The following is a 15,184-nucleotide window of genomic DNA, read 5'->3' as shown; positions in this document are numbered from 1 at the left end:
TGGGCAAGAGCACTGATCCAAAAAACGCGCTGTGAAAATAAAACCAGCCCGTATGAATCGTACATCGGGACGAATGGCCACCCACCTATTCGGTGTTTGCAGGCGAACGAGCTCCACGGGGCATACACACACACATACATTCATCTGACGCCTCTTCAATGGCATTGGCCAGCTTGTAAGCTTACCGCCTAGTCAGCGGGTGAATATTTGTTTCTGCCAATTGGCGATCACGAGACGCGAATCGGATGCATAAATTTTACGATTTTTGCACAGGCACGCTCCTGCACCAGAGCTTCAGCACATGCACGGCGATATGGGGCCAATTTCGTGTGCGCTGTCCACTCTCCGTGAGCGTTGCGATCGGTCGGGCGCGCTTTATTTGATTTCCGAATTCGAGGCCACGCGCGGGCGCAGTTCGCAGTAAGACGCTCGATGTTCCAAACCCTCTCCCCACGTGTTTTCTGTCCCATAAGGCGTACCGGGACCAGTAGGATCGATCGCTTCACTACCGCCAACTCTCGGCCGGTCGGTAGTAAACTTTTATGAATGAAAGTCGCGTAGTACAACGCTCACAGCAGCTACAAAGTCTGTGGCGAGTATATCGACAGCCTGAATGGACCACGCAAAACGACCGTATGTGGAACGTGGGTTACGCGGAGGAGCAGAAGAAACGTAAAACGCACATAAACGGAACGGAAATACCCCTATCGGGCTAGGCCAACTTCCTGTGCACTAGGCACGGCTCTGTAGTGCAGGGCACCAGACTAGACCACTAGCTTTGCAAACACATACAAATACACAAACAACGCGGTATGATACAACCGATAGTTTGCCCGTCCAGAGTTGAGTATTGCGTGGACGGACAGCAAACAGTTAGCTCTGTCAGTCCACCAGTTCGCCATGTTCCAGTGCAGATATCTGTGTCGCTGGTTTCTGCTCGATAAAGCCGTGGGGACTCTTCATGCAAACAGCACCACCAAACAAACTCCTCATTTGAAATTGAGAACTGGCACAGCATGCAAGCAGTTCGTGTGTTTGTGCAGCGAGCACGCTAAGTCTATTGATTTACTCAATGAACACCACCAGCAAAACCATCATCGACCAAATGGGGTGTTGTGGCTGGATCTGCACAACACAGACAAAAAAACCCCTCCCAGACGCTAGAGTGTACCTGGGTTGAGATGCACGGACAAACAAATGTGTGGCCACCACATCCACGTTGGTTGGTTATGTTTGTTTTTTGGGGCCAATTAAAACGGAAATTTGTGGGCGATTGCTGGGGCACAGTTACCCCGCTGGCTGTAGAGAGGGCACAACCTACCTACCAGACACACTAGACGAAACACCAGAAGACACCCAGATTTTTCTGCCCATGGGTAGGTCAGCGTACCTGATGTAGCTCCACAGCCAACGTCGAACAACATACGCGTAGCAGCAGCAGGTTGTTAATGGTGGCCAGTAGCGTCTGTTTGGCATTTGGCTAAATATTTGCCAATCCAATTTCCATCGCGAACGCCTTCGCTGGCTACCAGCTAGAAATCCATTCTTGCCTCTTCTGTTTGGACATTAAGCTAGCACTTCAACCACACATACACCGGACCTGCCCACAGCCGAATGGAAAGCAACAACCACTAAATCATGCGCTAGATCGCTCCGAAGTAGGTGTCAACGACGAGCTCCACACTAAAACGAGCTCGAAGCGCTCCTATCGAGAGACCCCTCTTGAAAGCCAATTAAATCGATGACACTTCCAATCCATTTCCAGATAGCGAGAAATTAACCTGTACCACACGTATGGCCGAACGCAGAAGAATGGCCTCGATCGATCCGGCAGCACCTGACATGTCGAACAATCCCGATCGCGCTGCTACTCGGAACGGTCTGCAGCCGGTCGCGCCAAACATGGACCAAGATTAATGAGTGTCGTTGGGTTTCAGATTACCACCGAGATCGGGATTTGGTCCGGACGTACGGAAATCACACAAGCACGGCACACGGCTTCATACATGCACGTTCGATTTCAGTCATAAATCACCATCTTTTCACCGCTCCACCATACACAACCAGCATCCCAAAACGGTTTCCTCAACGCAAGGGTGGGATGAGCAAATTGAACGCGAGAAGATGTTAGTATAAAAAGGCGCAAAGGTAAACGAGCTGTTAATCGAGCTTAAATGTTGTTCACTTGTGTTTTTCCTTAAGCTTTTTTGCAAATCAGGAAGCAAAGTATTAGAAAATAGGCCGGTTTTAACTGAACGTGCAGCTGTATTATGCTGTTAATAACGCTGTAAACTTCAAATCCTCCAAACGACTCCTTTACCTAGAAAGGTCATTAGTCTGCAAGTTCGAATTATTCAAATGCTACAACTCTACTTCACCGCTTTTATGCGAATCAGCTTCAGTGTCGATGGTACGCTCGACAGGCAATAATCTTCTCTGCGTGGGACTTTGTGCTCATTGCGGTCCGGGGTAAGTCGCAAATTGGCTAGGCGTCCACCACGCCGCAACTGTCCAAGGAAGCTGTATTCTTCCACACCCGCTGTGCTCACTTTCCATCAGTTCAGCTACTTCTACCATCTTGGGCGCCATGGCGTATTATTGAGTGTGTCATAAATCAAGTCAACTTAAACTCTTCCGGGAGGGCATTCATAGACTTTGCCTCCTTCTGAAGCGTCTTACGAGCGACAGTAGAAAAGCCTTTCCACAAGCACGAGTTTGTAACGTATTGAATTGTCACGCCACGCCAAACCCCCACTTTCTTGATGCTCATTGCTCAAGAATAATTTAGCGTAATTCATTTCGATGCTCACCATCAGCATTCGGTTGAAGATCATTTGAGCACGGAGTCCCGGTTTAGTTTGGCACATCTTTCACGTCATGGTGTTCACAATAGGATATATCTTCAGAGCGTCTATTGAATTATTCCCCTGACCAAAACCCGTCAGCCAACACCGACTTGATGAATAACACTGACGAAGATCATGTGCGGAATTTGGCCAAACCCCACCGGACGAACATCGTTCTAAGCGCTAAAATGACGTCTCACTTAGAGCCATACCGGTTCATCAACAACAGACAAGCCATGTAAGCGATACATCACCAGCCGGTAATACCAACAGCTTTGATTCCAGCAATCTTAGAACTTGTTTCCTTCGTTCCGACAACAGTTTGCTCTGCGCATCGTGATAAGTTGTACAAAGCAAAGGCGGGCACGGACATATTATCAGCATCTCCTTAACTATCACCCGCGTCAATCATTCGTCCGGTCGGTAAATAAATCATTTCCCATCAACCAGACAATGTTGGCCTCTCGCATAAAACGGTGTTTCCCACTTCTGCGCGCAAACTTTGCCAGACGCAAATGTCTTCTTTTCTTACGCGTGTACTACCCAAAAATGTAACCATGCCAAAGTGCAAAACTATTCATTCTAAAGCGAGAAGCCTTTCTATTCTTGACTCCACCGAAAACATGCAAAACAGCCAAAGTCTAAGGGTATTGGCGCTACTCTCGGCAGTAATTTGAACCACACGGTCCATGGCAAAAAGGAGCCCACGAAGAAGCCCCGACGTATGTTTCTTTGTTCTGGGAACAGTGCCCAAGTGCAGAGGCAAACGACGCGGACTTAACCCAACGAACTTCAAAATCCAGTACCAGAGGAAATAGGATCATTATCTTCCTATGTGCACATGCAACTTTAATTTACTTCACGATTTCATTTTTATGCCTCCGCCAACGTTGGGCCAAACCAGGGGCTTTGCACAAGGCTTCGAGTGCCGTACTGCTATCCTGGATTCGCACCAGACATAAAGACCTTCTCTTTTCTGCCTACGACCTGCAACCGCATTCAAACGGATGGAGACGAAACGGTGATGATAGCGCTGTGATTTAGGTTTTAATTTCATAGCAATTTTACGCCTAGTCTCCGTTCGGCCAACGAGTCGATAATCTGCCCAGAATCATGCTTGTCTCTTATTCTTTGACTTTTAGACCTCGCTTTCGCTTCTTTTCTACCCGGAATCGTTCCCCACACAGATCTGCACACACTTAGCTGACCTCATCTGCACTGTCCGTGCGTTTGTTGCATGCGCCTCCGCTACGACTCTACCACCCAAACAACTGCGATGCACGTTCTTAAGTGTACTGTTCTCATCTCTGCTGGTGTTACCTCTTCCGTTAAAGTTTCCAACCGAGCGGACGGCTCGGGAAAGACGACAGCTACACGAGAGCCAGTTGGCGTTGCACTCTGAGTCAGTCGCCGAGACAAGTCCGCGAATGGACATGAACTGGCTGCTGTTATTACTGCATGTTCGCCCGTTCACCCTGGCAGGTCCTTCTGCTGTCTGGCGCTGCTGGTACTGCTACCACACACCCTGCCCCAGGCCGTGTAGCTGTTGTTCTGTCTAAAAATGGCAAACTAAAGCAACAACCGGTTCGCTCAACCGGGGCTTTTAGAGGCTCCGGCGATGGAACTCCACGCCCGCTGGATGCACCAGCAAAAACCGCTCAAAGGCTCATCTCGCAACACAAGACAGCGGCCCTGCGCAAACGGGATAGAGCGAATGCATCACAAGCGATTGTGGAGAAAGTTTAGCGCCCCGTTTGTAGCAAAACTGCCGTTTGCCAGATGAAATTTTGATAACCACAACTCGACGACACTCAGAGCCCGCAATTGCAATCGCAGCTCGTTGGCTGCCATATTGAATGCAATGAATCACGTTTTCCCGATTGCATATCCAGCTGCGATGACAGAGTGGAAGAGTAATCTAGTGAACTTTTACCGTAATGAATTGCTGAGTTTTTTACTTTTGCCTTCTTGTATTACATCTTTAGCCAGTTTTCATGGGCGCTAAGTACAGTGAAGACGATTATCAAATTTTGGTCATTAGTTTTCCCACTTCGCAAGGTGAACTACACTTTCTAAACTCTCAAACTCTTGCTCCCATCGACACCTGACTCTTGTATCTCTTCGTATTCTTACCAACCTGCAGCGTTGTGGTAAAAGTGTTGGGAAAAAATATTTCAAATATATACTAGACACACCTTCTGTGTATTCCATCCCAGCGAACGCATCTGGTCACATCAGCGCAGTCCCTCCAGACTGTTGGCAATCAACTCCGTTCGTTCCGGTTCGATGTTGCGGAAGACAACCCATCGTTCCCTGCCTTTGAACTTTCGAATACAACTGACGGTCAGTAAACTCCCTCGCGTCGATTGATGGATGTGTAGGGCTTGTCCAACAAATCGAATGCATTTTCAAGGTTTCTTTAGTATTCGGTCATGCCGTAGCTACCCTATGCTAGCGGTACTCATCCCTACAGTAACCGATTAGACATTGATTGAATATTTCGGAAGCTTACTGCGAAACGACGACGAACGTACGAGTCAAGGGGCATAAAAACAACGAACAAACAAAACAAGACAAACATTGAGGTTCAGTGAGGCGTTGGCATCCGAAGTCACTAAAGTTCGAAAGTTGATTATCGGCAGTGAGAGGTTTCAGGTCGGGGCTCATCTGCGGTCTTGCTTCGTTTTTAAACTTCCAAATCATTCAACCGTTGAGCGAACTTACCGCCTGGTCGATGGTAATGTGTGGGCTGTTTATAGCCTCTACAATACCGAAACACTAAACCCGACAAAGTGAATATGAGGCGTCGGGCTACACGTTGACTCAGCAACTGGTACACCGACACAGAGCAGCAACCCGTCCACAATGAGTGCTGACCCTGGGTCCTGGGCGTGTGTTCAGCGGTGCTAGGAAGATGTCTAACACAGCTTGAACAAAAAGTCTTGAACTTCTTTTCCTTCTGCCATAAACACAGCACACCATGTATCCCATCATGCTCTCTCGAACTGAACCGCCTTTTGCTGCTCTTCTGTCTAGCGCCAATCTTTCGTCGATGAATGGGCTAATGATATTTTAATAAATTTAGATGAATTCAACGCGATCCAACCAGACGTCAGAGAGTATATAAAGAGAGATAAAGTTTGCTTCGACGTCCAACGTTGGCAATACAGAGAAGAAATGTGCTTTTCGAAGAAGAATACGGTAAGACCCACTCAACGCTTTGGGATAAAAACAAATTTAATAGAAAAAGAAACATACACACATGCGCACGTTTAGCTAGGCGGAGTACAGGATCGGCATGCTCATCTGTCTGTTTTTTCTTTGCGATTTCTTCTTTAGCTCGCACGAAAATAATTCCCTAGAATAGCACAACCAGACTCTCGTTGGGTTCGAGATTTATCATGATTTCAGATGCAAATTCGAGACCCCTAGGTGGACCACTACAGCACTGCTTCAACAGCGATCAATGCCCCGGTGAATAGACTCGTCAAACAGAGCACTGGGGTTTTGTTATCTCGCGAGACCCGTTATCGTTTATTATACAACTGACAGGGCAAAGCAAAGGGCAGTATTCGATACTTTGCTGCCCCTGCTTCGCATCGGCATCGGGGCGGTAAAATAAAAAACTGATGCTGAAAATTCTGCGCACCAAAGCTCGGATCAGTATGGAATATTTTAGCAGCTATCTAGAATTGTCGGAATCGTTCCGTAAGCTGAAACCACACTTTTCCATTGAGTAGAGAACATTTGCGCAATCATTAGCATAAATTATTACTGCATTAGTGACGGGAGAAGAAACAACTCAACTCGAAGGGTGTCTATTCAATTATCAAACTAATAAAAACAGCAGGTCCAACCAATAAAATAACGCCGAACGGTAGATGCGGCAAATTGACTGGCTAATAAAACATTATGTACTGGTGTGGGTCTAAGGCATCCTATTTTCAACCATTCAACATTCAAAGCGTTATTAGCCGCTCACCACAGCAAAGTTATGAAAATTAGAGCTATTTTCTTGTTGTTTCTTTCTGTGTTCGTTCTTTTCACCTTTGCCGACTGGGACCAGCACGCATCAACATATTCCCACCGTCAACGATCACACTAATCATAAAGCCAAGGTTAAGCAACCGCAACAGCGAGAGCCGTACGCATGCGTACTTGGACGGCTAGTGTACTGGTCATATTACCACCGGTCAAGCGGTCAGACAACACGGCCATGCAGACGAACCTGCCGCACAGCTATCAGCGGAACATTTTTACATATATTAAACATTCCATCCTTCCTGCCCTCGACCAGCAGACGAGAGAAATCGCCCAAAACATCCCCACCCGATCCCGAGACGAGCCCATTTCAAGGGCTTGGGATAGGGCGGACCGAAAACCTTCGGTGACTTATTACGGTATGCTGAACGCGCTGCGATGCCTGCATTTCGTGAGGGAAAATATTTGTAAACCTTCGCTTTATTTAAACCAATTCCTGGAACATCGCACTACAATGTCTTCATTTGCATAATTCCTGTCCCTCTCACTCTCGTTCCCCAAATGGGCGTACCATAGTCTGTTTACAATCCAAAACGAAAGCATACAACCAACCATGCGCCGAAATATCGTCTACCCTTGGAGCGTTTATGAAACGTTCTACGTCCGGCAAGCAGCTTGAAACAAAACCCCTCCAAACGGGTAGCAGTGCAACTGCCTTTTTGCGATCGTATAATAAAGAGGGTAGCAAGAAGATGACTATCCACTAGTCGAAATGAAAGAGGACAAACAATAACAAGCCACTAATAATACTGGATCAAATTACTACTCTTGCGCACGTTGAACGAAAGACTCGCAAGGGACGTTAAGTGACGAACCTAACACAACTGTACGGGTACTCGAGATGGGATTGATAAATCTTATATGCCCCTTGTGGCGTCTTGATTTGTGACAGATCGACTTCGCTTTTATACATTTATTTCGATCTGATCACGCATTCGAAATCCATTTTACTCGACACACGACCAGTCTCGCACTACACGCAACCATGGGCTCTGTTCGTTTTCAACTTTTACTTGTTCCGAACGCATTCTTGGTTATGGGCGGGTACCAGAGAGGGAAAAGCTGGCGCCATACCGTTTTTCACCGAAAGGTAAAGCCATTCCGGAGTCTCGCAGGCGAATGGGCCAGGGCCAGTAATTGGACATGTTCACGGGGATCCAGATCGGATTACTCATTAGGAAGCGATTTGAATAATGAATAGCACTAGTAGCCAAGGGGCAACCGAATGAAGGTACTTGCTGTTTAACCCATTTGATGTTGTAGGTGTGGATTTCGAAAAAGGTTCAACATTATTTCGTTCCAGGAACATTGGTTCTGGTGAACTTATATCATACCCCATACACATCTGACACACCTAACTAACCATAACGATCGTACACTTCCGTACCATGATGCCTGTTGTGTATTGCAAACGGTTTATCAAAATAAACTATTTCACCCCAAGGAAATGGTTTATTAGTAACGCTGTTATGCCCACGACCCCGAACGGAAACACAGAAATTGTAGATCATTCCAATGAAAAAATATTTGCGGGAAACTGGTACACACACGAGTCAGCTAGACATTTCGATGCTTTTTTATATGCACCATTTACTCAAACAAATTGAGTTAAAAACAACCTCCAAACGGTGTGTGAAACAATTCAAGGTAACATTAAACTATATTTTATTACTTTCCTCCCAAGCACGCAACTATCGACCATCGTTCGTTATGAGAGTTAATGCCCGAATGTAACAAACATTTGATCGTATTAAATATTCATTTCCACCGGAAAATCCATTACACTAAACACAAGATTAAGGCCACAAATCTCTCCATCTTTTTAATATTGTTTTTTGAGCCACCAAAGAGCCAGCTTGCTACCGATTCGTCTCACAACCATTCAAAAGCCTTCACCGTGCATATCGAAACGTGTTTGAGCCTAGCCGCGGTCCGCCAGCTGTCCACAGAAAATCGGATTTAAGACGTTACATCCGACATAAACCGACACCCGTACCGTTTTCCCTTAACCATTACTTTCATTGTCAGTTTCCAGCGACAGTCCACCAATTTCTACCGGGCACAGTGATAACTGTGGATGGAATTTTTCGGAAAGGGATTGGTTCCCGGTACCAGTGTGCCAGTTCCTCACTTTCGGACGGATTTCGGACTTGTAATGAAGAGAATTACTCACAGCGGAACCTACATTCCCCAAAGAAAGTTCACCAACAACGATGATGATCGAGCCCTGTCATGAAGCACTAAAGCTGATGGCAGCGGTAGTGTTGAGAGGGAAAAAATCTTTATACCATCAGTGTCATGCTCGGACACTCCAGAGTCTCGGTAACGGAATTTGACATGCGTAAAGGGTTAATTACAATCTTCTGCCACACTCGGAAGACGAATGCGTTGGAAAATTGTACGAAGGAAAAATTTAAAATCCACCGCTACCTAAATCGTAAAGAGAGAAAAAATAAACCAAAACTAGGAAATCCACGGTGTAACAACGAAGAGGAATAAAAAAAGCCATAACAAATCCAGCTTGGTTTAAAAACCCAAACCACCGGGGCCTAAGTCCGCCGAGCATGGCATCCGATGATTGATGAAAGACTAAACAAAACCCCAGACACCATCGAAACAGTCCAGACGAACGGAAGACAACTTGCGTTCACAGAGTACCCGCCACTGTTGACCCAACACAAACGCTTTCTCAAGCCACATGTGAACAGCAGCGAGAATGCGTACGATCCCAAAATGCGCGCAAAAACTTCTACAGTCCACTCTGGCTTTGAAATAGTTCACCGTCTGGTTGCACCTCGCACCATACCTGCGGATACTTTTACTGCCCCTGATCGATACATCCCGTGGACTGAGTCTGAGACGCGCAGAAGCAGCCACAGTCAATATTTACCGACCATTCGGTTTGTAAATGTTTTGCAAACAAAAACCACCCAGTCAACGGATAGAAGGGTCGCCCGGGATCAGACGAACATGTACGGTTTCATCCGCTGGAGTGGGCAAAGAACCTTTCTCCCCGCGACTGACTGGTGCAGGACTGCTAGCATGAGCAGTTCGAGCATACTATGAATGATACAGTTGTCTATCACGTTTTAACACCTTTGCAGATGACAAGTGATGGCATTGAAGAAGCCGAACATAGAAGCGATGTTCGTTGACCTTACGATAGAGGCCGGGAAATCTGTCACAGATGTTAACCGGCTGTGGCGAAAGTTCGCTACACAAAATAAAATCGTTTGAAATCGTTAGAGAGAATTACCATTTAATGAATGATAATATTTTATTCATTATTCCATTGTTTTTTTGTCCATCCTAATGTTGCAGATGTATAACGTTAAACATTATGATTATAAAAGTAATATTTCTGCAAAACTGGACGTCGACAATAAACCGAACCTAATGACTCATTAAACTACGGTTCACTTTATGGGGCCATTTGGCCCAACTGGTTTCGAACGTTTTGTCCTCGGAGCATCCAAGCGAGTTTTACTTTCTGCCAAAAACCCAGTACCAAATGCGACAAAAGCCAAGCACTACAGCACAACATCTCCATCATTATTGCCAGCGCCGGATGACTAATTTAAATCTATAGCACTACAACCGAATGACCACCAATTCGAAGTTGTAGGAACTGCTATCCAGACCTGTGTTACACTACCCGTTCGTACGTCCGTAGCGTAGAGCAGCATTAAAAATTAGCCATTTTTCACACTTCTGCTGGATGTTGCAGGTTGCAAGCTAACCGGTTTTTTTCTGCATGTTCCACGAGAGTAAGGCTACTTAATGGAGTTGGTCTCATCGTGTACAGCAATTCGAAGGGCTTATGTAGTGTATATGTGCTCCCAACCATTTTTGCGTCGATTTGACTTGTTTTTTCATCCCTCCGCTTAACTTTCTTTATCCAAAAAGGAGAACGAATGGATGTTTGGTTTTTTCTGATGATCTTTCGGATGAAAAAAGACAAACGAAAACCAACCGTACATCATAACCACCGGAAGTGATGCCCATTTTGTGATGGTAATCGCAAGTGAATTGTGTTGCATATGATGCACCTGTACGAAATTTAAATTGTAGAACGTTTTACTGCCGTACCGTATAATGTGTACTCATTTTCACTTACTTTTACCACAGGCGTACACTTATTGGTGGTGCAAAAACAAAAATATGTCAGAAAAAATGCAAACAATTCTTCAAAATATTTAACTTTTCAACCTGCCGAGACGACATGAATTGTGAAAGACACAATATTTGCAGAGACAGAATAACGAAATACGATTGGATCCTACTTAATGATGTTAGTTCAATCATTTCTTGTGCGGTTTCTCGGTTCTCGTAATTTTCAATCGGTTTGGTTGGGAGTGGTTGTATCGTTTGGCTCCGTTTCCAGAGTGGTCAGAAATTGACGGATACATATAAATGTTTGGGTTTCGCTTTCCAAAATAATATCAAACCGTAGATAGTGCAGCGAGCAAGCGAAGAATGTAAAAAACCTTCTCCCAAAAATGGAAAGGACGGAAAAGAATAATCTTCGTGCAAAATTACCATCATTTAACAGTTGCTTACGGGCAAGGGCAGGGAAACCCAAATTTGCAATCAAAATTATACTTTTCCTTCAAATCAAATCGCGATAGCGCACGGGCAAACTTTCCCAAATATTGGCAAGACATTTATGCCTTCCTTTTTTGCGTGGAAAGTTTTACCCAATTACATAGTTACGTTATTTATAGCAATTTGTAAGTTATGAGTGTATCATTCGCCAAAATGGATGTAATCAACTCGAACCATTCAATTTCAATTTGCTGCCACAAAAGCAAGCCGACTCGATGATATTCTGTACAGGTTTTCAAAACAACAGTTCAGTGTCTCATTAGCATTAGTTTGGTAGCAAAACTATCATCTATCAATAGAAGGACATGTAAAGTAGGTATATCAATCCATCCAAGCGGCCGCAAGTTCATTGGCCAGTGAAAACGAGCCTGCCTATGATAACGATCATTAATAACATCTGTCTGACGTTTCGTGTACCGCCAAACAAGGTTCAATAAGAACGTAATTATGTAAATGTTACACCATGTATTACAACACCACCCAAAAACAAAACCGGATCTACACTGCGAGTCCCAAGCCGCCCGAAAAAACTGCGTGCAATATTACCTAATACACTGAGACTGAGGCCACTGCCGGGACGTCCACTTCGGATGGCGTTCGGGCTGGCCGATGAACCAGCATATCCGGCGGAACCAGCCGCGGTAAGGGACTTCCGCACACCCGTCATCTCGTCGCCCGCGTCACCATCCGGGAGCGCCGTCGTATTGCCGTTAGCGCCATCCGGTGGGCCGGTTGCTGTTGTCATATTTATGGGCATTGTTGTCACATTGGTACAGACATGTGAGCGTTAGTTTTTGTTGTTGCTTTCAGTTGATCCCTCTCTTCACTAACGCAGCAATCGAGGAGCGTGATTCGTTTCACCATACGTAAAATTCATTCACGCTGCCGTTGTAGAACAAAGCTATGAACTTTCTTTTTTTTTCTTGATCTAATGCGTAAAGTATTGCACAGCATACAAGCATACGGCACACACTCACATGGACACTGTATTGGTTGTTACACTGCTCTTATTACAGCTCAATACAATACACGTGCTTACTACACGAAACACCTACTCTGGTCGAAATTATCATTCTCGGGCGATCCTCGCCACTAAAAAATCACATTCGCCGAGGATGAACATTGAATAATTATTTGCTACTTTTTATATTCCACATTCCTTTCAACACGGGCACTACTTCCGGTACACACTTACAAACAAACAGCAGGAACACACAAAAAACACGATTGAACACTTTTTTTTATTCGCATACACCTCGCTACAGGGTGGAAATGAATACATTAAAAAACATGAAACAAAACAACTCCCTACGCACCACCACACAACAAAACCCGAGCTCAACCCGATCGAAGCTCATGGGCCGCAAACTATTTAGCATTATCAGCTCTGTACCAGACGCTCTTCTTTGTCCTATGGCGAGAGAAGCCATCCAACGATTGGAAAAGAATCAGTTTCAGTATTAATCTCTTCCGGTGTGATAGGATTGTGTGCGTGTTTGTGTTGTTCGTTCACTCTATCCGTTAATACGGAGCCGTTTTTAATGATTCAATTTGTAGACCTCCATCCATCCCGTAGCCCATTTCTCACTATCACAAATAGGGCAAGGGTGTTCGGTTTCAATAAAACTGAAACAAGGCGCTTCCCAAACCACCTTATCTGCACAAGTACACCGGGAGGCTAAATGTTCTCCGAGCGGTATCGTAACCGATCGTTGCCAGCGATCAATTAATCAACCACCATTCCCTTTTTACACACACACAACTTCACCGCTCGACGAGCACACATACACCACCATCACGAACACAACCGTACCGGGAGCATTAGAACTAAAGCGCAGTCTCACGCTGTTTGGAAGCTCGCGATCTTAAGCACACAGCGTCCGGTCTGAGGAGCATCTTCTGCTCTCGTACGCACGCAAAGACGGGTTGATGGATTCAAAGATGGCGAAGATAGCGTAGAACGAATTGCGGTTGCTTTCGATGCGAGTAAAAGGGTTGTTCAGGCTGGTGAAGATGCGTGCGAAGTGATCCACGCTCAGGCTGCTCCCACAAGGAGCCACACCACAGCAACTCTCAGTTAGCCTCTTCATCCCAACTACTCGAGTTAGCTCTTTAATTCCATCTTCAGCGCTTACTGAGTGCAATGCAGCGAACGGTGGTGGAAAAGCTCGCGTTCTTACGCCGCTTCTTCTGTTCGGCCGTGATCTGATAAACCGTGCCTTTCCATTTTACATCACTCTTTCAACGCTTTTTACACTCTGCTTGGGATGAGGTACTGAGGAACACGAGCTTCGCTGCCTATCGGTGCCCAACATCGCGCAACCGTCCCAAATTAATTACACTTCCTTTCATTCGCTACACGGTGACCACGGGCCATTCGATCGCGTCTTGAAGAATGGTTCTCAGGGCAACGACAACACTGGCCGGAAAGAAAAAGGTATCTAACAGGACGCGATTCCGGCCCGGCAAGGTAATCTAATTAAAGGCACGGCCCTTTTGCAAAAGCAAATCCTCCACACGGTTCTGATAGCAACCAGTCACCTCATCCGTTAAGGAAATGCGTTTTTTGAACTGTTGCTTCTTCGCAAGCCTTGCACAATGCAATTAAATCACTGTTCACACACACACACATACATGCACAAACACCCATTTCTTTGCTTGTTTACCCTCTGTTTCCCCCTGCCCGGAACATTAATTATATTTATTTCTTATCAGCATCGTTCAGAACTTCGATTAGTTTGATTGGTTTTAATGAACGAGCGTCGTCACCATACGCACACGTCTGCACAGGCGCTGCGAACTCATTCAACTCTATACAACCTCTAACGATCACGCACGAAATGCATCGGTGCAAGTTGACTGGGTGACTGCTTATCAACCGATTTCACACAACCAACCACAAACTCCTTTCTTTTTTTTTTCTTTACCTTCACAATTAACAAACAAATACGCTTCAGCACGAAGAAGCAACAAATGTTTAAAACCACTTTGCCGGCCGCAGCCGACCAAACACACTGATAAAGAGTAATTTTCAACCAAGCGTCGCGACAGCGTTTCTGTCGTTCCACAGCTCGTTGCCGATGGCGTGGTGCACGGGGCCCGCACGCACGAAAACACGTACCGTCCGCAGCGAACGATGGTCGAGTTGAAACTAGCGGCTCCAGTCGACGCATACCATTAACCCAGAGGCACCCGCCGTTTCAGTCGAGCGGCGAGCAACGGAGAGAAATCCCCCGGCCGTACCGAATGAAGCCGTGGAGAAGTTGCGAGCGATCGCCCACGGAGGGAGAGTGCGCTGCGTGCTCCGTGTAGGCAAGGTGGTTGTATGCTCCCACCGTGGACATGTTTTTTTATCCAGTTGATCGAGCTGTGGAGAGCCCGTTTAAGGGTTGAGTTGAACCCCTTGCATCCCTTGTTAAGGAGCTTGCAAAGCTTGACAAAAGCAACTAAACGTACTCTCAACACACTTCACCATTGTGTGAACCGGTATACGGAAAAGGGGAGAGAAAACAGATGGGAGAGAAAAGCAATGTTTTCTGCAAAACCCGTTGAGAGTGCGCTACTCTCGTAGCATAAAGAGCACTGAAAACATGCTAAGGTAAATTGTGCGATTCTCAACATTAGTGCCACAGAATATAGGAACGTAACGTGGTTGTAGCCCGATCAGTGAGATGTACTAATATTGAAGATTT

General features: G+C 45.8%; 1 protein-coding gene across 4 annotated transcripts in view; it reads right to left on the bottom strand.

Annotated features, from left to right (window-relative positions):
- LOC121587671 (protein TANC2) overlaps positions 1-15,184 on the bottom strand; it is a 116,768-nt gene that overhangs the window by 76,488 nt on the left and 25,096 nt on the right. Inside the window, exons 1-2 of one of the 4 annotated variants that reach the window (XM_041904658.1) lie at positions 14,420-14,650; positions 12,039-12,751 (exon numbers count right to left, since the gene is read on the bottom strand). The exons of the other annotated variants lie outside the window; for them this stretch is intronic. Of the exons in view, the coding sequence (XP_041760592.1) occupies positions 12,039-12,249 (211 nt within the window). The 5' untranslated portion in view covers positions 12,250-12,751; positions 14,420-14,650. Of the gene's footprint in view, positions 1-12,038; positions 12,752-14,419; positions 14,651-15,184 lie in introns of those variants that run through there. 4 annotated transcript variants of the gene reach the window in all.

Source organism: Anopheles merus, chromosome 2R, assembly GCF_017562075.2.
Source record: "Anopheles merus strain MAF chromosome 2R, AmerM5.1, whole genome shotgun sequence".
In the NCBI taxonomy this organism is placed as follows: domain Eukaryota; kingdom Metazoa; phylum Arthropoda; class Insecta; order Diptera; family Culicidae; genus Anopheles; species Anopheles merus.
Note: the sequence above shows the minus strand (reverse complement) of the source record. Positions and strands in the feature narration are given on the sequence as shown.